The sequence below is a fragment of the Pleuronectes platessa genome, chromosome 18, assembly GCF_947347685.1.
Source record: "Pleuronectes platessa chromosome 18, fPlePla1.1, whole genome shotgun sequence".
NCBI lineage: Eukaryota > Metazoa > Chordata > Actinopteri > Pleuronectiformes > Pleuronectidae > Pleuronectes > Pleuronectes platessa.
The window spans coordinates 15,727,148-15,750,427 of NC_070643.1; the positions used below are offsets into that span (position 1 = coordinate 15,727,148).

General features: G+C 40.6%; 1 protein-coding gene across 1 annotated transcript in view; it reads right to left on the reverse strand.

Moving 5' to 3' along the window:
• LOC128461649 (CUB and sushi domain-containing protein 3-like) overlaps positions 1-23,280 on the reverse strand; it is a 307,734-nt gene that overhangs the window by 114,520 nt on the left and 169,934 nt on the right. The window contains 3 exon segments of the mRNA XM_053446673.1: positions 423-510; positions 4,952-5,029; positions 17,628-17,740. Of these exon segments, the coding sequence (XP_053302648.1) occupies positions 423-510; positions 4,952-5,029; positions 17,628-17,740 (279 nt within the window).

Here is a 23,280-nt window from a genome sequence, read left to right on the forward strand (position 1 = left end):
TCGACTCATCAGGCAGAGGGAATTTAAATCAAGTTATACACGGCACAATATGTCAAACATTTGTAAAAGCTGAAAATGTATTAAGAGGAGATTTAAATGACAGTTAGGATGTTTCCTGTCCGATCTCTACACGTCATTATCATCCCCATTTCCGCCCATCAAGAACAAATTGTATGCGGTTGAGTTTTCAAACTAAATCGGGGCCAGCGGCGTTTGCAAACTATCTAAATCTCCGGAGTAGTGTGGATGCCAGGGCTGATGTGCATGGACGTAGCCTGAATCACAAACCGTTAGTCTGGGAATAACCAGCAGAGCTCCATTCACAGATCTGTAAAACATGCACTCCCACATGTGCAGGTGAAAGCCGTGTGCACCTCTATCTCTGAGAGCAATCGTGTCATGTTTGTGAGTGTGAATCGCACCTGAAGTCGCTGCCATGGCGTTTCCCGTTCTCCGGTTCTCCTGGGTCAGGGCAGGAGTTGGACGCCTGTTTCACACCGCCTTCATTTACTACACAGAGAGACACGGACAGGGGGGGGGGGGGGACAGGTTAGAATAAGGCACAGGACAGGAGGAGGCAAAACAAGAAAACCTTCCGTGGAAAAGACAGAAATGAAATTATACTTTACTCTCCATGTTTCATATGTTCATAAAGACAAAGACAACAACTTGTTCCTATAAATACATATGTTTGGTAATTAAGTAGCCAAGGTGAAAGCCCCTCTGGCTAAATAACATCAACTTCAATGCAACTTGGCTTGAATCTAAAACCATCTCTGTCCGTCACTCTTCCCCGTCTCTACTTCTAGTTTCACTCTTGGAAGCCTGCCTGCCTTGTCACCTAATCACTTTAGAAGCGGCAGGAAACAGGTGGAGGGAGAAACAGCTGAGACGGACCAGGAGACGGAGGGACAGGCGGGTCTGGACGGGGACGATGCAGATTTGATCTTGATTCTCACGGAGAGCTAATCTTGACGGTAACACTCCAGACATCACGGTGGCAGGACAGAGACAGAGCAGTGCCGCGTCATAACAAACGGGATCTACTCTGTCTCGTTCTGTCTTTAATTGCAACGCTCTTATTCACAGAACGTGAAGGTTGCTTATATTCCTATTTTCTTATTCTATTCTTTCTTTGTCTTTGCATTTGTTTTTTGTTGTTTCTGTCTTTTTCCTACTTTCTTTCGGTTGGCTCAACCCCTGCCTCCTTTTTCCCAACAAAGATCCCCCACAGCTACATTTTCATTGGCTTCCCTTATAACACACTGCACTATAAAATATTCTATTTTCATAAAAACCCATACCGCTTCTTTCCCAAGTCTCTTCTGTCTCTCTCTTGAGCAACTTATGAAACTTTCGAGAAACACAGCTGCCGGGTTGACTTTGAGCAACGGACAGTGTGTGTCAGTGTGGATGTGGATGAGCGCGGAGAGAAAACGGCAAAAAAAGCCTCAACTCTACTCAGAGAAAGCCCCCCCCAAAAAAAACGCACATAGCTGTCAGGTATGTGGAAGAATGCATAGCACGAAAAACTCCTTTCCAATTTAAAAGCTTTCCATTTTTAAAAACTTTTTCCCATTTCAAAAGTCAATATAGATTTAAGCAGGGTTTTTTTTGTGTTGTTATTGTGCTGTTTTCGGAGGAGGATCCATCGTGGGCCACAGAGATGTTTCTTGCTGGCACGAAGGTAAAGCATCGGTGGCAACATCGTATCCTAATGAGCCGCGGCACAACCACGACCTATTTTTTAACAACATTTTCGGGCCTCGCATGATAGGATCCCTTGTATTTGTTAATGAGATCGGGGTGAGAGTAGAGTTATTTAAACAATCCTTGAGCTCCTCTCATCTTTCATTCCCTCCAATGGAAGTGAAATTAGGCCACTCTGAGGATTCCTGAGTGTGTTTTTCTAGTTGTTCATCCTTTCCCTAATTTCTGGTGTCAGTCGAATATCACTAGAGGGAGAAACTGTCTTGCTGCGCTAATTTACTTCAGATACACAGCGAACAAAACACCCCGTGGGGTATTTTGATTTTTAAAACGCATTGACTGATATTCAGATGAGGGGTGAACTACCGCTAATCATGCACTTTGGTGTAGTATTCCATTCAGCTTGTTTTGAAGGCAGCACCTCGCCAGCTATGGCTGTGCCGTCTGTCTGGCGATTACTTATTTGATTGGTACGATTAAATGTGAATACGATCACGTCAGGACTCATTTTTGTTGTTGTTTTGAACATAGTTTCAGCCGATCAGTTGAAAGTCATCGTCACGTTGTCGTCTCTGATGTCGTCTCTGATGTCGTCTCTGATGTCGACAGTTTTTTGCTGCTGTAATAACAAGTCAACGCTCATCTCATCTGAACAACTTTCACTGCATCGTTCCAAAGACGACAATTTAATGACAAAACCCACAAAACAGATTCCAACCAAACAGAGTGGAGGTACAGGGCATGGGGCAATATTCAATTTAATGCTTTTTGCAGAAAAGGGGGCAGATCCAGATATATATATATATTTCTACAGATACAATTCCTTAACACTGCAATATTGTTGTTGATTTATGGATCTTGACGGAGAAAAACACTGTACTATGTTTAAGGGAATGGTATTCAACGGGGGCTATTTACCCAAATAAAATACTGTCATACAATTTATATGTGTTTTCATAATGGGAATGTTGAGCCTTTATTTTTTGTAAACTTATTTTTTAATTTAATTGTTTATATTACCTGATCATTTTTGTATTATTTTTTTTTATCCCCATGTCTTTTTGGGGCAGTTGCTGCAAAACAATTGTTTTTGTGAAAACTAATACATAAAAAGTTAAACGTTATCTTTGTTTCAAACAGAAACGCTGATGCCAGAGAATTCAATAAGGTGCTGCAGACTCAAGCTGAGTGATTATTCTGCTTCCATCCCCCCCACACCCCCCACCCGGGCTGCCTGAGCTGTCGGACCAACACGCATGTACATGTTTAGTCTGTATCAGCAAACGCAGCAGGTGCTCCGTGTGTGTTTGTCCGTGTGTGTATTTGCTGGAGTAGATAGTTTGTTGCTTTGTTGGAGCGGCTAATTTGACCATCTGGACTATTCACACCCCGACAGAGGGACTGGTTACAGTACGAGTCGTATGAACACACAAACACACAAACGCACAAACACGTCCCCACACATATGAACATAGAGAGACTGAGACATGTGTATAACGTGGACACACTCCACTGAGGAGCTAAACCAGCCACACAGTGGAGGAGACACTGGAGCATATCGGCTAATAACTGACAAACTCATACATCTGCAAAATCAAACATCAACCTTGACTGTGCAACCTGTCGGGTGAAACCTGATGAATCTGCAGCACAGCGTGTGTCTGCGCTCAGCTCATCACTTTTCCATCGGCTCTTACAGTATTTAAGAGATTCACACACAGGCAAATGCTCACACAAACACAAAGTTCAAAACAAATCACAAATGTAAAGTAAGAACGAGCATGCAAACTGATTCACAAGACGGAGAAGCAGCAGAGTCGAAACACGTGCAAATGTGGGTGTTTCTTTTGTGTTTATACTTGTATAGATGCATATGTGTTGTGTGTTTGTTTTTCCTTCTTCTAGGTGCTTATATATGTCTATATATAGACGTTTAGAATTTATAAGTGTATACAACTGTCTGTGAAAGTTTGTGCCGTGTAATTAAAGAAAATTACACAAATGCAATCACCATTATCTGCAGCACACAAACAACTGACCTCGCTGAGTGAGTGTAATGTGTGAGGTATTATGTGCGTGTACGAGTGTGAAAGAGAAAAGGCGAGAAGCAGAGGTGCAATAAAGAGACAAAGGAGTGAGAAGGAATTAAAGAGCTAATTAGACGCAAAATAAATCTAATGTGAGGTTATATCAGGCGGCTGACAGCTTCAATGAGGGAAATCTCACTTACAATGGTGCTGCTCTTTTCCTGGGGAGAGATTTTTTTCATGCTTTTTGTGCATGTTCGCCCAATGTCAGCGTGTTGAAAAGCCTTTAAAATGGAATTTAATAATGTTCGTGTGCTCAGGACGTCAAATGACTTATGAACCATTAGCACCCTTACTCCTCGGGGGGGCTAATTAAGGGGTTTCAAAAAGGTTTTATTCCTACAACTTGAGATTTTTGGCAAAAGTTTTGGGAAAATGTGGAGAGCAGTCAAGTAACGGGCGAGCTTATATAGTACCTATTTAGTGTGGACCGATTTTAATAATGTGTATAAAGATTGGAATAATAAATCCACAATAGAGTGCTTTAAATAGCGAAGGACTCTTATAATCCCACCATTAGCGTCTGTGGTGGAGAGATGTGGTGATAAACACACAAGATTGCATCGATGCCCTCGGTGACCTGTGCATTATAGTCGAATCGAAATGAAGAGAAGAGAGGAAGAGGAAAGGAGGAGGAGGGGGGTGGGGGTGGGGGGGGGGGGGTAAACAATATCACAAAGGCTGATTCACATTCCTTGAACAAGCCCAAAGCAAGCAAAAACCAACCGTGATTAATCATATCAGAACAAGCAGGGGATAGATATATCCAAGCCGTGAAGGAGCATGCATAAACCCAGACACCATGACCAAAACACATATGCAAAACAACCAACAACAACAAAAACACACATAATAAGTAGGCAAGAATAGCAGCAGCAGGCTCTTGTAAAGGCTGTGGCACTTTCAACACGTTTATGTATAATTTGTTTCCCATTTCTAATGTGAAGCCAGAAACTTTTTCACTGTGTGTCTGCAAAATTGTCTTTATTATCAAATATCAATGGTTGAAAAGTGTTCGGATGCAACAGCCTTTTAAAAGAGACAAAATTAATAAAAAGCCAAAAAATGAAAACAAGATGCAAATGCAGTCCAAGCCAAACCAAGCCATCACACGTTAGTTCATTAGCCAAAGTGACATTAAGATGTGAACTCACATATTGAAAACTTGTTGCCGGAGTCTTTGCCAGGGAATAATTTAACGCCCCGCGATTTAAAATCTACCGATCGCTTCACTGCAGAGGAGAACAGAATACAGACAAGAGCAGAGAAATCAGAGAACAGATGAGATCTGGTGCAGGAATAATAATAATAATAATAGCAATACTAGTAAAAGGCAGATTCTTCTCCCTCACAATGCTGAGAGGGAGAAGAGCACAGTGGAAAAGAAAGTTTCAAAGGCAAAGGAAATTTGTAAGATGGTGGGAAGAAACAGCGAGACGGGCGGAGAGAGGTGAGAAAGGAGAGAGGGAGGAATGTTGGAGGAGGAATTGATCATCCAGGAGTTTTTGGCCACAGGAAAAACTTAATCTCTCTCTCTCTCTCTCTCTCTCTCGTAAAGTTGTTACTGTCCACGCAGACAGTCTGACATCACAGTTTTAACAGCAGTTGTTTGTGTAAACGCAGGTAACATGCAATTCAGTTATCTCTCTCTCTCTCTCTCTCTCTCTCTCTCTCTCTCTCTGTCACTCCGACACATACGTCAGATGTCGAGGTGTTCTGCTGGAAAGCGCCGTCACATTCCGAACAAAAAAAGCTGGCAAAAAAGAGAACTGCGGCTTTAATCAAAGCGGCGATGATGCAGCTCTGTAATCAAAGCGTTCGCATAACGGTGCGACGGGAAAAATAAATGGTTCCTTTAATCAGAGTAAATCAAAGACAGGCGACGACACGCGGAATGTTAATGCAGCGCAGCATGTATGGCGGGAGAGATAGAGTGCAGGTGACAGAGTGAGTGGGTGCGAGCTGCATTCGAGTCCATGTTGGAATAAAACACCCCCGAGGTAATCTCAGTCAGACTCCCTCCCGGTTTCTTCTTCTGCTGAGCCCAGTCAGAACAAATGAACACATTAAAGACATGAATAATTAAGACGTAAAACGCAAATATATCTGGTGCTAAATGACAGAGCACGGTGACGAGTCACTTTGCTGGATGTCTGATGGGGAGCCCGACAGACGTGGGTTTTCAAATGCTTGACAAATGGCGGATGAGATGATGTGCCACATTTATCCTAATGTTAAACATGAGCACATACATCAGTGGTATTCCACTCGACACGGTTAAATTACTTCATGTGTAGTTTATGCCAACAATTATCCTAATGGGCCACAGCAGTTACACACATGCTCGTGGTGCTATGGTTACAGTGTTGAAATTACACCATGTCGATTCATGTGCTAACGATTTATCAAATGCAAAGTGGCCGAGTGTTAACTAGGTTTGTGCGTTATTGTGTTTTCCAGCCTAATAATTGAATGTTGTTCCAGCTGGATGAGTGTGAGTACAGCAGGTGCCTGTGTGAAAAGAGCGAAAGATTCTGATCCCCAGCATAGAAACGCTTCATTTAGAAGAAACAGTGTGCAACTAGACGCTTAATTAATCTTGTAAAAGAGGTGTTAATATGTGTAAATTAGTCAGTTTTAATAACAGTAATTAAATTAATATGTATGTTTAACTACATTTAATATGTCTGGTTTATTGTTTTCTGGCATAAATACACCGCAAGTGAAACTCAGGATTCTGAGCGAGTAGCAGCTTCATGACTTTCTTCGTTTAAAAGAAATAACACATGTGATACACCTGTCAAAATAAAAATGTGTTGCCTCAGTTAATTTGCTTCTAATTGGAATTCAATTCCCGTTTGTCAGTAACGAGCCCGTTTAATTTAAATCCATATCTTTCATCTGTTACAGCGATAACCTGTTAAGTTTGCAAAATACACTGGTGAGGATGGGTCGCCCTATTGATTACAGATTATCTCATAGAATCAGTCAAAGGACAAGGTCACGGCATGAGATCAAAGTTTTAGCCTAATGCTATTGCATGGGAAATGCATGATCTACTATTATAACGATATCACATATTGAATACTGCTTAGTTCTGAAGTACATTAGGTTAAGACCTTTATAATGAGGCTGTATAATGTTGACATTTCCAATCATGTCACCATTAGAATGTTTTTTTTCAAATTGGATCATGGCTGTTCAACATGAGGGGGGGCTGCACAGTGATATCTAACACAGTATCTTCAATCTCTCAGAAGAAAGTGTCTTTTGCTTTTGATATCTCGGAGCAGTGATTCATACAGTCGCCTGGTTATTCTCATGTTTTTCAGGTCATTTCCAAAAACACTTTGGAAGAGCGACAGACAGCTGCACTTGAAAAAGTAGCTCATAAGAAACTCTGATTACGGTGAAGTACGAACATTGCTTTGCATTGAGCTCAAGCCTTTGATCCATCAATCAATGGATTGAATTCTCCTCAATGGGACAATAAAGGGTAGGAACAATATATTTGTACGTAATTGCTTCACAGACTTGTATTTGAAAATATCCCACTTGTAGAAAATTAAGGACATTCATCAACAGACTTACTACTCAACAACCAGGGGAAGTTGTGATCTAGATCAAAGTCCTCAAATCAGGTTGGAAATGTATTTCCTCACCATTAAGCTGCCAAACCAGGGAAACTGGGCCAAATATAGTTAAAAGTCAAATTTGTGTTTTTTTTGCCTGTGCAAATCCATTCCCTGTATCAAGTCTCTGTTAATATGAATCATAAAGCCTGTCCTGTGTGGATATGCATCAAAGTTTAATATGCCCATGCTAATATTCTAGCCTACAAGCAGAAGCTCTACTGCCAACAGCAGATGGAAGGGCAGCTGCATTTAGGTAAACCATATTTATATCACTACAATGCTGCACATTGAACAAAATTACATTTAACTTGCAGCAGCATAAACAAAAAAAAAATTCCAACAGTTTGACAGGAGACAAACAAAAGCTTTATAAAATACACACTGAGCTATGTATTAAAAACATCTGCTGGAATCGAATGTTTGCTTCATTCTTTCAAATCAAAACTAAAAACTGTTTTGCCATTATAAGAGCACGTGGAAAGGTTGTACCAAAAGCTACGGCTGTTGTAACCCAAGGCAGGACCCAGCTCAATGCCCAGCTACAGGGATAATGCACCTTGATAGAATCGTCCATCTTCTTCTGTCTTTGGGTTCATCCTAACCTCAAACTCACATGGTTCACTGGCTGAAGGACCGAGGCTGAAGTCAGGACTGAAGCAGTTCAATTTGGAATGGTCGGCAGATGAAGTCAAAGAAATGATTGAAGCAGTTGAAAACAATGATGAATCAGAATTGAAACTGTCCATAATGGCGGAGTTGCTGAAATATGTATTTATTTTATTCTACTTTACTTTAATTTCAGACAAATTTAAAGCAATTTTCGGAAATATAGAAGTGGTATTTTTGGGCTGTGATTGGCTCCTCTTCGTGACCCTCAAAGGATAAGAGGGATAGATAATTGATGGTTGGAAAACCATACCTTCCTAATTATTAGGTACAAAAAAACAATGTTATATTTTAACTACATATAGAACCAGACAGAACCAGGTTCCAATGGATTTCAATCTTAATGCTTAACTAGGCTAAAGCTGAATAGGCAAATATTACATTGGTTATAATCTTCTAATCTACTTCTTTGTAAGAAAGTTAACATCTCCCCAGAACAATAAATAACTTTATTTCTTTTACATGAAATCTACTGTAGATTTATAATGCCAACAATAGTATTATTTAATAACGGAAATCATTTACATTAAGAGCAATACATTATATTATAGGGCAATTGCTTTGTTGTGTAAGTGTTTATTAAGCTGGTTCCGTTGTTACGTTAACAAGGAAATATGGCCAAGTGGTTTGTTTACAAATCACATGTCACCTTCTATGATGAGTTTGCCCCATTTGCATATATGTGCAATTACAATCAGTGAACGAGGGTAGCTGTCGGACGCCCTTCAGATGATTTGATGGTTTTGTAACCACAGACCAACAACCACGCAACATACCCAGATTGTGTCTAGGCAAACTATTTGCATTAATTCAAACAAGTATGTTCTCTGCTACACACACTGTAATGATCCCAGTGCTAACAACCCTTTTGATAAAGCGACAGCAGAGGACTGAGTCAACAATGGAAGCCAGTGATGGTTCCCCAATAATATGAAAAATGATAAAGGGCGTAGTTCATAGATTTATGAGCTCGTATGAACCCCTGGAGGCCGGCAGTGTGTCTGCACTCAGTTTGACAGATTCCTAAGTCAAGCCTGACAAAGAAAAAGGACATAGGCATAAATTTACACAAAAAACATATTGGTATATTCCAAATTCCATGTGCTCCTTTAGCCTGGCTGTAATTATCCGAGGTAATTAGCTTTTTCGAGATGTGTGCAGTTGATCACAAGTAGATTTGAGACATTATGAGAGTCGTATCCAAGGTACCATGCTGTCGACAGTATCCAATATGTCAACCTCCCTCAGGGGTCGGCTGTCTCTGTGCTCCAGTTGAATAATGTCCCGGTACCAGGGGTTGACTGGTGATTCTTTTGTACTGACTGACTTATTTTGTTGCCATAGCACTGGCTGAGTGATATTGCCGTCAGTTGTTCATTAAGAGCCAATCACAGCCCTGCAGACACAGAAACTCATGAATAGGTAATGAAGAGAGATGATGGAGGGCCGTGATTGGTAGGTCCTGCCGCGGGGAAGGCAAACGATTGTTCATACCTGACAAACGCGTTGACAACATGCAAACACACACACACACACACAAAGCGCCTGTATGCAAACGCAGCCGCTCCTACGCATGGATCGATACAGACAAACAAATACAGCTGCACACATACAGTCGCAAAATATAATGAAAAATACAAAGAAGCATATATTGATAAATTAAACTACTTAAAATAAGCACACACACACATACACATACACACACACTAACATACGCACCCACTCCGACGAGAGTTCAGACACACAATCCTTTATCTGCAGGAACACACGCATGTAGGAGGACACGTATACATACAGTTCGCACACAAACACACACACAGGCGCACACAGTGGCATAATCCACAAACACACACATCCACAGCCAGGTGTAGAGGGTGTAGTTTAAGGCACTGTACCGTGCAAGATAGTGTGATCACAGAATATCTACTCAAGGTAATCCTCAGCCTTCGCTAAACCCCATTCACGCTTCGGATCAAATGTTCCTGTTGCATTTGGACGGATTCAGTCGAGAAACTGAACAAACAGACACGGGGAACGAGTACACAATGGCAAATAACGGATTGGAAGGAGGCGTGTGTAGCTTTGATCTAGAAGGAGAAGTTTGTCTTTATCTCATCTTTGGACGATAAAAGGAAGGGTTTCCAGGATGTACACTATGCGTCTGCCTGTAATGCTTAATGCAGCACAGCGTGCATGAGCAAGATGCAAAAAGGATCTAACATGCACAAGGCCTGTAGAGGTTGGGGGGGGGGGGATAACTCAATAAACTTGGTTCATGGTATTGGCCATAGTCATTGGTTATGTCTCATCTTAGCCAAAAGGGGGCAAAGAGGCTAGCTGTTAGCCACTGAATGGGAAAATACGAATTCCCATCATACAAACTACATCTCCAAGACCTCCTGACAGTTTTCAAACTAGCTCAACCGCTCTTCTATATCTACCTTTAACACCGATGCACAGGGGAAAACTATTGGCAGTTTCTAGCCCCAAGGCGGTTTCAAGGTTCCCCTCATCACCTTTATACTATATTAGACATATTTTTCTTATTTTAAATATTTTTCACGATATTCAAGAGTAATCTGGAAATGTGTTGAAATATCAAAGCAAATTTCGCGGACCCCCTGCAATGTCGTCGCGGCCCACCAGGGGGCCGCGGACCCCTGGTTGAAAACCCCTGCATTATTACATTTGTAGAACGTTATGAATCATAGTATTTCTCTTGATGGATCAACCCATAGTAACATTCAGACATCGGCAGTCTGTGATTGGATGATCACTGCCCAGGGGAGGAGTTTAGTTAACTATTAAATATTTAAATGTACAACAATTGTCATCATTCAGTTTCTAAAAATGCTATTATGTCTGTACTTCGGCCATTTACTTGCTGGAGGAGCAGTTACCAGAATGACAGCAGATGGATAGATGAGCGAAAACGTGACTCATTGACTGAAAGCATCCATGACTCACTGGCTGGAGAGTGTCCACGGCTTTTCCTTGCTATAAATAATTGCATAGGGAGAAAAATAAAAAATAAAATCGTAAACTCACTGTAAAACCGTGTTCCCATTCATTATTCCTGTGGCTGTTGACAATTTCCGAATTTTGTTTGGCAACATGATTCACTGGTTTCGAGCTTTGAGGGAGAGATGTTCATGTTGTTTTTTTATTTAACAGGGAAAGATGACTGGAAACACATTCACTTTTACAGCTGGAGCCTACGGGTGCATGTGCTGGGGGGGGGGGGTTGGAGTATAACTGTAACATAGCCAGAGCAGCTGGGTTTCAGTACTTTGCTCAATGGAACTTTGGGCATCACTCAGGATTTTACCACGTTTCCACCCATTTGTTTGTTGTTGGTTTGTTAGTTTGATTTAGCACAAAAACAACTGAATGGAATTTGACCAAACTTGGTGGAAGGATGCAATATGGGTCGGGAGAGAACGCAATCGATTCTGGAGTGGATCCAGACCAAGGGTTGGATCAAGGGCTTATTTCCAGTTTCTTTAACAATATTTTACAAAGAGAATAATTCATGGCTTTTGATGAAAAAGTAAAAAAAAAAAAAAATGCACATTTAGAGAACTAATCTCAATGAGTGAGATTGTGCAGTCTAAGGCAGCTTGTGTGAATCGTCACTTACTGGCTTTCAAATATTCCCAACTGTCTAATTTGTTGCGTTAATCTGCTGTCATTAGGGTATATATCACTTTGCCACTTCATCACCCAACCACCACTAGTGCCACGGTCCCCTCTTTGCCTTTCTCGCAGGAAGTCAGAACGGCTTTTACCCCACTGAAAATGATCTGAGGGAACCTCAGATCATTTTGTCATCAATTTTTGTCATCAATTGGTCTGTCTTCACTGGCTGTTGAAACCCAACCAATGAGTTTATGGTAAAGATATTGTCAGAGGACGGAGAAGGAAACCAGATATGACAGAAAGAGAGAATTTCCATATCAGGCATTCTCCGGGCACTATTTACGTAAGTCTGAAATACATGTCAACTTTACTTGAAATATTTTTACACATCTCTATTAGCTTTTCATTTCTACTTTTGAACATGACACTACACGTCTTGGAAACCCTTATAATTGTTTGTTAACTTACCTTCTACAATACTGACCTACAAGCTGAATGTATAGTCCCAGAATGCAATGCATCACTTAGCTTGGATAAAGTCCCCGGTGACACGTTGTGAGTACCAGGATGATTAAATGAGCTTCCAGTACTTCCAATGGTAAAGAAATACATCCACTCTGATTTAATCATAGCCTGCCAAGTAGGACCCTATAGCGTGCTTCAGAACACACTCAGAAATCACACACTAGCTTTATAGAAATATGGTAAAGAGAGTAATTACATGCATTTCTGGTCCTGAGGTGGAAAAGCTTGGAGATGTTGACATAGCTGAATAATTACTGAGCTTTAATTAAACATGCTAATGGACACTTAATGGTTGTGCTTGTATTTAGCTGTAAAGATGACGGACAGGAGCAGAGAGATATAGAAACAACCGTCCAAACGTTGGAGAAATGAATGATAAACACTAATTAAACAATTTAAAATGTAAAATTAAAGCTTGTCTATAAATTAGTCAGACTCACTCTACTTTAATATTCATAGTAGTTAATCTAAGATGTAAATGTTGGCATTCATGGTTATTTAATGATTTCAGTAAATATTAATACAACTGCCTGAGATGGAGGAATTGAATGTAAATTATGTATATATAAGAATAATGTCCCCCTTTTCAATGTACACTATGTTCTAGGGAGAGAAACTGGAATTGAAATGGTTAAGTCCCTTAATTGAGCTCCATGAACATACGGCCTAGGGTGTGTTTTAACACTCTGCCTTCGTGAATCTTTTTGAAACGTCAATTAAGAATTCAAATGGCCAATTAAGACAGTGAATTGGGTTTAGCCATTAAGATAAGATGCAAGCTTCACTGGCATTTCCTGTTTTGAAAAACAAAAACACTTCCAAAGACGAGAGACTGGTAAGTAATCATACGCCTGTGTAATTATTTACTAAAGTTGTGTGAGTAGTACAACTCAACTCGTGCGTACAGACACCTGACAATGTGAACGGTGTCTATGCCTGAGCTGTAAACAGAGTGCATGTCAAACATCGTTATGATCTAGAAGTTGTTTCCCAAATGACGATCCTCGAATAAAAGTGTACCCAACTTTTATATTTATTTCTTTAAATAAGTAATGTCCTTGAACCATCCATCCATCTTTTTATGCCTTTTTTTTCTCCTCTATTTTGCTCTCCTAGTTTCCATCTTTCCTGCTTTTACAATCTTTTTTCTGGATCTCCTCACCATTGTTCCACCTCCTCTCAGTTTATTTTTCTGTTGCGAGATTAATCTTTCTTTCATTTTTTTTGCTGCCACCCCTCATGCACCCCCTTCTCTGCAAACTTGGATAATAATCATTATGAGAGTATTATTAATTCAGAACTTCATAATTGGGCAGCAGAAGAAGGAGGAGGCTTTTGTAAGCTGAGTGGCTGACCTTAAACACACACACACATACACACACACACACACACACACACACACACACACACACACACACACGGACGCAGTGTGTGTCCAGCTAACTGGCAGCACCTACAGCCAACTGTCTCCCTCTGAGGTCTCAGACCGGAGTTTTACAAACTAAACTAACCCTGCCAACAAGGATTTAGATTGTTACATTTGTTTCATCTAATGTTTGCAACAAAACTTAACTAATCCAATGAGCTTTGTAATTGTAAAAAAAAAAAGTTCCTGGCCGAACAACATTTGGCTCCAAGGGTGGTATCACACTCTAAGTAATAAATAAATTGGAATATCATTAAGTGGAACTATTAATAATGAAGTGAAGTTGATGAATATACAAAAAATGTTGATTACAAACTAAACCTTACGTTGTAGAAAGTAATGTATGCGATCAAAAAGGGAACAGTAAAGATCATTTGGAATAAACAGAATAAAATGCTAAATAATATTTTTAAGATACACTATTGATTTAAGTGTTGTTCATGCCAGTGCAGCAGTCTGTCCGTTTATTTTCGTTTTCATCAGTATGTTGAGAGTTTCCACGAGATATGAAATCAATAGGAGATCCATCAGTCATCTCACAATGTCAGCCGTGGCATTGGCGACGTTTCATTCAGGATATTGATCCATCCTCATTTCATACTGACACCGTTGACACGCATTCACAGAAGTTTAGTGAAGTAATAGGTGATAAACGACTGTTAAATCCAGATAATGCATTAACTCTTGTAAAACTGCTTTAATGAGGCTAAAATGATGAGAACAAAAAGTGAAAATATGTCAATGACATTTTAGCAAAGATTTCTGGAACAAGTAGTGAAGAAAACATTTTGCAGTGACTCTTTCAGCCCCCCTGACACATGTCTCTCTAGTGTTTGAAACCCAACAAAGTAATGGAGATTGACGGCTGACAGGAAGTAGTCAATCATCCCAAGTTGGTTAAGAGCTCCTCCACTGATTAATCAACTAACCCATCAAACTGACGCCCCTCATTAACACATTGATCCATGCTTCATTAAGATCAATTAAAACCAATTCAAAGTATTTAAAGGTAATCTCAAGGGGAGTGGTCAGTCTGTGAGTCAATCAATCAGGAGTCAAGTGAGGAGAGGGTGAGGAGAGGGGTGAGGGGCAAGGTGAGGAGAGGGTGAGGAGAGGGTGAGGAGAGGGTGAAGAGAGGGTGAGGAGAGGGTTGAGGAGCAAGGTGAGGAGAGGGGTGAGGAGAGGGTGAAGAGAGGGTGAGGAGAGGATGAGGAGAGGGTGAGGAGAGGATGAGAAGCATGGTAAGCAGATGGTGGGGGGAGGTGAGGAAAGGTTGAGGAGAGAGGTGAAGATAGGGTGAAGAGAGGGTGAAAGATGAAAATAAACAGTTATAAGAGGGTCAAGGGGAAAATGAGAGAGAGGACAGATTTATGAGGTTTTATAACGACTTGAATTTCAATAATTAAAAACCTCTAAACTGTACAACCTGCTCCATGTCTACATAAAGAATCCTTCATTGACTTGCATACATTGGCTTTGATATAAGGACTCGTCTACATTCTAAATATTATAATCACGTGTAATGCTTTTCTTCCCATGTAGACAGTGGGAACATAAAAGAAACCTAACAAATCACATTATTAATAATACGGGGTCATAACAAACCTAATGAGCTTGGAGACGCTATGCAGTTAATAAAAGTGAATATAGAATCACCAGTGAATTAATAGCAGCCTCACTCACTCTCTTGGCTTAATTGACCAATGTGAACAAGACAGTAAAAATAATGTGGTCATTAAAAAAAACAAAATCCCACAAATTTTAATATTTAATGCGAGTAATCTCAACGAAGAAAAAACAACAGGAATCAATTTGCTCAGCAGTAAACACAATAATGGACTCTTCCATTAAGTCCCAAAGCAAATATCTTAAAATACATTGAGTTGCCACACGAACACACAGAGATACAGATATGTGTTTAGCTCCATCAAGGAGGTTATGTTTTCACCTCTGCCTGTTTGTTTGGGTCACGGACGAACACATTAAGGTTAATTGCGACATTCTTTTTTCGTTTTCCAAGGATAGAATTAATAGATCTTAATGAAAAAATATCAGGCACACTTAGGAGTTTGAAATATAAGACTCTAGGCAGCTGGATTGAATTTAAAGGGACTTGTGGGTCCTGGAGGAGGTTTGCCATTCTGATTGATTTTATTTCTAAAGTTAAAGGGATTCTAAAAATTATGTAATATCAGCTAGTGCACAATATTTGTCTTGTCACCGTTCAAGCTTGGAGGAGGCGATTATTCTCATTTCTATCTCGGATGTTCAAATTTCCATGTAGGGAAACCACGACTCATCCGTCTGAAGACAGATAAAAAAAATCAAATCAAAGATCTTCAGAGAGGTTTCTCTGTGATTGAGTGACAGCTGGAAACCAAAATGAACACATGATCCTAATAACGTCGGAACCGGCGTCGCAGCGTGATGGAAGGAACACTCTGCAGCGGGTGGAGGAGCGGAGACAAAATAGATTTTAGAGTTAAAAGAGAAGATGTTGGAAGATTGTTGAAGGAACGGAGGGAGGGAGGAACAAAGAAAGTGCTTTTGTGAAACACATTGCGTCGGTGTGTTGTGCGCGTGTGTGCGTCATCCTCGGCAAATGCAGTCTGTTTTGTGTCAGTTCAGAACATGACACTGCGGTTGTGTGTTCTTTTTTCTTCGACAAACTGCACAAGCGGGGCCCAGGTCTGATGACAGCTAGCGGTGCAGACTTCCGACTCCCGAGGTTTAGGCATTTCGGAACGGGTGCGCACCTTATTCCGCTCTCGTCCACTGGGTATTTTGGCGACTTGCTGTGAACCTGAATGCTCTGAAGTGAGAGGCGAGACTCGGCAGGCAGCGTGTCAGTGATAATCAAGTGGCACGGTGCAATTTCGGTATCAACCATGACCAGGACTTACAGTTGTGCCGCCCGCCCACTCAGTCAATGACGCATGGAGGAAGGAACAGTGCACTTCAGTTTTCACCGGTTTAACTTTCTAATAAAAGACACACACAACATGTTCCCCGTCATTAGATTTAAGTAGAGTACAGGAGCCAATTGATCGACCATGATTAATTTTGTGTGACTGTCAATCTGTCTTGTTTCCAGCTGTGCTGCAGGTTTTGCCCGATCCCTCCGGCCATGAAAATACCAAACGGGGCTCCATGTGTGTCCTGTGATGTCCAATGGACTTTACGCACCATGCAAGGGCGATTCACAAAAAAAAACGTTATTTAAACAACAACAAAAAAACTGAGACTAACTCAAAAACATGGAAGGGCATAAAAAAACAAGTGTAGAATATAAGCCCTATCTGTTGCAGCCTCTCTGTGCAGTTGCGACAAACGTTCCCCTCTGATTATCACCGTTGAGAGACGTGGACGTTGCCAAATGAATTTCCAAATGTTTTCCACCAGTTAGGTTTTGTGTCAGAGAAATCTCACTGTACGCCTCCGTGAGCAGTTACCCGAGAGAAAACAGAGAGAGAGGAAGAAAGAAAGGCGACGGCGGCGGGAGGGCGATGGAGACAGAGAGAAGAGAGCAGAGAGGCAGGAAGACTGGAGTCAACAGGCGTAATTAAAGGGAGTTAGAGGCAAAATTGTGGGGAAATAACTGTCAGTTGAAAAGGGAAGAAAAAAAAGCAACAGGGAGGAACGGATAAACAAAAAGGGGAAAAAAGGAAAAAGCAAAAGCAGCAAAACAGAAAAAGAACCCAACATTAACAAAGAGATCTGTAGACACTGTGTAAATACCGAGTCCTGTTTGTCACAAATATAGAGTATACAATGTGCGGTTTAGGTTTATACATTTCTTATATTGTTGGGACAAAAAATCAGTTTAGTCACATTATGGGGTTAGGCAGTAGTTGTGGTTAAGGTAAGACTCCGGGAAATCCACTGTGTTTGTGAGTTTGTGCTGTTTTTGTGGATGTCCCCGTGTTATACCCGTCTTACCTTGGTAATGTCCGCTGAAACCACGGTAGCGGTGGTTGGCGTCGGTCACAAAATGCAGCCGCAGCCAGTTCTTGCTGCTCACAACGGGTGATGGGACATTAGTGCCCGACAACCTGAAAGAGAGACATAGATAAATCAAAATAAGAATTTAAGAAATAGACCAAAACAACAGAACGCACACAGACTTGCATTTAGGAAACCTTCACTCGTAAACTTGAATCACCTGATCCAATAGGTCGTTTTTTAAGACCCTAAGGTCCCGTGCAACAAATGCTAATAACCAGCCTGAAGTTGACTCCACTTAGCTTTCCTTCACTTCCTTTCTCTTGCTTGTATCTCACTGAGAACATTGACTCTGTGGTTGTAGCTGCCGTGTAGAATGAAGGGAGAACAAAGTGCACGACCACACGCCGAATTATACAGTGTCAGAACTTCACCGCCCATATCTCAACTATTTGGTTCCTGCATCTCTGGACTGGAGAGCTGCTGCTTTTAATGAAGCAGGAAATCTTATATCCTATTCATCTCGCCAGCTGGTTGTGGGATTCGAACCCAGCAACTCTGACCAACGGTCGCCACGGCTGTTTCCTAACCTGGAGTTGGTGGCTGGTGTTGTATTGAACCATATCAAATGAATTATTTTTCATTCTAATCTTCCTACACTACCTTTTTAACTACTACACCTAATAGACTGCTATAGGCAAATAAGACAGGGTTTCAATTACACAGGAACAAGGGACTACTGGACTGTCACACCGGGATATACCACTTTTAACAATAGCCTTCTTTGAATTGAAGTAAGCTGGTGCACTGAGGCTTTGATGGCCCACAGCACCAGTACATTGGACCCAATTTGCAAACCCTTTCATCAAACAGGGACGGTAAGATCCCTTAATTGGCCGGGAAGACGAACACGGCTCTCGCGGTTGGTAACATGAAGCATGGCAGGTCATTGCTTTACTGCAGTCGTCCCCCTCTAACTTCAAATATCTGCAGCTAAAATGCAATCCCTGACACCAATAACCTCCATTTTACATCACCCCCAGTCCTCTGCTGTAGGCTGCTTTCATTTTGTCGTGTCAACCAACAGGTAATATCACCTCGGCTGTTACATTTCAGACAGAAGTGCACACGGCCGTAAAAATGGTGTAAAGTATGAAGTGGGCTGCCCTCTCATGTTCGTTTGTCTCCTTCCATAAACCCCTGCTGTTAACCTTCACAGTCCATTAATATCAACTTACACACACACAGACACACACATGCATGCTCACACAATCACACAACCGCGCGCACACCCACATGAATAGAAGCATTACAGTGTATACACCTATACCTCTAATAACAGCTGTATAAAGTGGAGCACAAGAATGCTGAGCAGGAGTTTTAAAGGGTGTGTGTGTGTGTGTGTTTGTGTGTGTGTGTGTGTGTGAGAGAGAGAGAGAGAGAGAGAGAGAGATGGAGAGAAAGAGAGAGAGATGGAGAGAAAGAGAGAGAGAGAGAGAGAGGGTCACCTTGTGCCCTAGATCAGGAGGATCTTCTGATGTGAACTATTAGTCACACACACACACATACATACATACTTACACATACACATCTACACACAGTGGTTTCACAGGACCAGATACACATACACCTGCATGTTTTACATGCATCACCAACACAACTATACAAAATAACTACTCTGATTTGGAGGGAGCATTATAAATAAAGAATATATGTATTGGGATTGTGTCATTAAATAGCTCTATATAACATATATTTGGGGAAAACACATTCCTTCAAAAGAGGTAGAGTAGAAATGTATTTTTGTTTCTTTATTGTTTAAATCTACTTGTTGTGTCACATCTCATTGTATATCAGTGGTGGGGAACCCTTCGGCCTCTGGGGTGTTCGGGTGTGCCGGACATGTTGACGTGGCCCCTGAGACTATCCGTGAATACAAAAGAGAATAAGCTACACTAACATATCCTTCAGGGTTGGTTTGTTTGTCTGTTCTGATCACAGAACCGGATAAGATCCAAGGACAAATTAGTTTGGAAACAGTTTTTGTGCGCAAGAGGCAGAAATCACAAGATGGGGCCAAGATCTAAGAGTTTAAAACCTGATTCAGAAGGAGAGTTTGTATTGGAGTGCCTTGTTGACACTGCAGAGCTGACTGCACCGGACAAAGTAAAATTGTTCCAAAACATTAGTTTGTCTTGAAGAGCTGTTGCAATGGGGATTAGTGATGTGGCACAAGATATCGAGATGAATAAAATAAAAAGCACTGAAGGAGACAACAAGGAGTTTCTCTCTGTCCTGCGATGATACAAAAGAACACAGTAAATACCACTTATCCAGACAGTCTTTATTATTGAGTGCGATTACTGCTAACTACTTTTATCTAAGAGTGAAGTTTGAGCCAGTTGTTTTGGCTAAAACCAGAAGTGAGTAGCATCAACATCACTACCATCTGACATCAGGTTATATTAAATGGAAAAATACCTTCAACAGGGGGTCCGTGAAATGTTTGGTTGATTAGAATTTTTTTAATGTAAAAAAAAAAAAAGATTTATTTTCTAACCAATTTTTTTTCACAAATTTAAATGTCTTTAAATACACATTAACATGCATCTGACATATTGAGAGGCTGATTTGACCCTCTGCCTGACAGCCTCCATCCGTCCAAGATTAGATAAGTTGTGTGCATCTCACTGATGTGGGAGTATGTGTGTCATCCAGAGATGGCTTGAGGATTCACTATCTCTTCTACATGTATGTTTAAAATTAAAACATGAATCTGTGAATTACTTTAATAGCTCAGTGTTGTATGCAAGATGTATGTTTATAAATGGCATTGGTATGGCCACCCTGTACCTAGCACATGTTTAAATTAAAAACATGACTATATGAGCCTGTGTTATATTTGAATAGCTTGGTATTGAATGCACAAGAACAGGGTAGCTATGTTTATATATGGCACTGGGCCCAGCTTAATATAAAAGACAATTTTATACAATTTATATAGTAGGGGGTCCCTGCTCCATCTCTCCACCAGTTTTGGTGTCCTTGGCCTGAAAAACGTTGAAGACCCCTGCTGTAGTAGATCATATACAGAAAGAATATTAAATTCTGATTTAAATTGGATCCACTATGAAATCAATGTTGATTTAATCTATTAGCTCGAGTGAACAAGATGAAAGACGGTAAAATAATAGAACTACTGGACAAAAATCGCGATCCCAGTTGAGTCTCATGTGAAATTTAAAAATGTCAATATACGTGCTATGGGTAATCTGTTTGAGACAGAAGATCAATATGAAAAATAATGTCTCAAATGAAAACACAAAAAATATCTGTACATGTCCTCAAGTATGAACTCTTGTTTTAAGTCTTATGAGATGCAGTAAAGCTGATAGGCTTCTTTCAAATTGCTCTGAGTAATGTTCAGTCGCAGGAATTTGTTCTGGTGAACGATTAAGACGCCTGTCTGCCTCTGCTGTGCCCAGACTGGAGAAGATTAGTGCCTGCCTAATAATTAGGCACAGGAGCAGGATGTGGACCAAACCTCAAGAGACATAAGTGCCCAAAAATAGATTAACCTTTTCGGGTGGAAAAAAAGACGAAAACACTGACCTCAGTTTAGACCCAGGAACAGAGACAGGTTAATGTCAGGCACTTGGACAACAACGAACATCATGTTCCGTCCAGTACTAGAAGATGTACATCGTGTCCCACAGGTATCACCCCAAGTACTTTGTGTCTATATCCAACACGGCTATAATCTGGGTATTTATCATTATCTGGTACACGCTGAAACACAGCACCAGCATTTGATTGTTTGGTATTTATCTTGGGTTTTAGTTTTTTTCTCTTCTCCTCCTCTCTTTACTCTTGCTGCTTCTTTCCCTGCCCCCCCCCCACACTTTCCTTTCTTCAGATCTTCTCTGCGTGGCTCTTCATATGTGAACATTCGCACTTATTATTAATGTTTACAGCTCCTGATTGACTTCCTGCTACGGTATCATTACCCAGGGTACATCATTAAAGGTAGAATGTGTGCATATTCAATCTGTTCGGATATTAAAACAAGAATTAAATCATAAATCTATAAAGACAGCTGCTCTATGCGTGTGAGAAGTTAAAATAATAAACTACGTACTCAGGAAGTACTTAAAAAATCCCGACAAGCAAGACGAAGGTATAATTAGAAAAATCTCTTCAAGCAGTGGCTGTAAGATTAGAGAAACAAGTTGGCGACTAAAAAGGTCACCAATCTATATCCCCTCAGCAGCACCTCCTCCACACTACATTTTGAGATGGAGTTCAGCTACTGCATATGTTACAAGCATGTATGTACACAGAGGATGGAAATACTTTAATAAATAAACCATGTGTACTTAGCAACTACTTACATGGGTAATTAAAGCTTAAAACGAAGCTTCCAGCAGAAAACCCTAATACTTCCAAAAAAACATCCGCCTCTGAGCTGCGGAGACACCAGTTGATTTTCCCCATGCGGGAAATTTGTAATGCATTATTAAATTATTCATCTATGCTGAGGGATCCTGTCTGTGACTGGTTTTTCCCCAAATATCTGCAATAAAAGCACTTCAGGGGAGCCCTGAGGTATTATAGTTCATCTTTAAATGGACACCCATGTTTTATGTGATACTGTGGTCTGAGAGGAAATCATACTCGGTGCTTTGACAGTGACACAGACATATAATTCAAGACCTGATACTAAGGGACAATAAAACTTACATTAAAATGGTCAAGTTTTGTGAAGATGCCATGGACCATCAGCCAAGGGATAGTGTCATTGTTTGAATTCATCAATGAAGTTTGAACAAAGGATCTTAATTATTAACTTGCTCCATCTATCTGTTATGAACTCAATTAAACTGACTGAATAAGTATCACACTTACAACATAGATTGTTATCGATGAAACTATCTATGTAAAAGATGTTGGAGGCAATATTTTGCTCTTATTTTAATAGTGACTCCTTCAGGAAATAAAGTTAATTGGTGATATCTGGAGATTAAGAGAGAGAAAAGAAACAATTACTACAAGTAATGTTTCCCTCGTGCAACACTTTTATATAAAGCTCAGTAGATTCCGATGCAGTGAGCAGAGTTTTCAGCAATCAAACACCAACAATGGTTGTTCTTGCAAATGTGCATGGAGCTCAAATTACAACTATCATCATCCTTAACAGGTAAATACGCTGAACAATAAAATACTGAGATGAGGAGGGAGTCTGCAGGAGAGAGCGAATATTGACTGAAGAGTAGCCAGAGGGAGCAAAAGCATATAACTGATTAAATACAATAGAACTTCCTCTGTGCCCCTCTTCTTTAATGGAGATACAAGCCAGTCGTTCCACCAGCAGTAAGGAATGAAAGAGAGGGAGGAAATAAGGAAGCAAATGGGTGAAAGGAGGGTGCAAGGAGGTAAAGATTCATGGAGAGGTACCTCAAGGCTGAGTTCTAGAGCCCTTTTCTTTTTACATTTAAATGTAGTCCCTTGGGTCTAATTATCCAAGTGCATGGCTTCTAAAATACTGGTTTTGTAACATTACTGCTAGTGACAATAACGACATCAAAATCACCTCTTCATCTCTTTGCCTTCTCAAATTCATGTGACATACTTGGGCGTCACGTTTGATTTC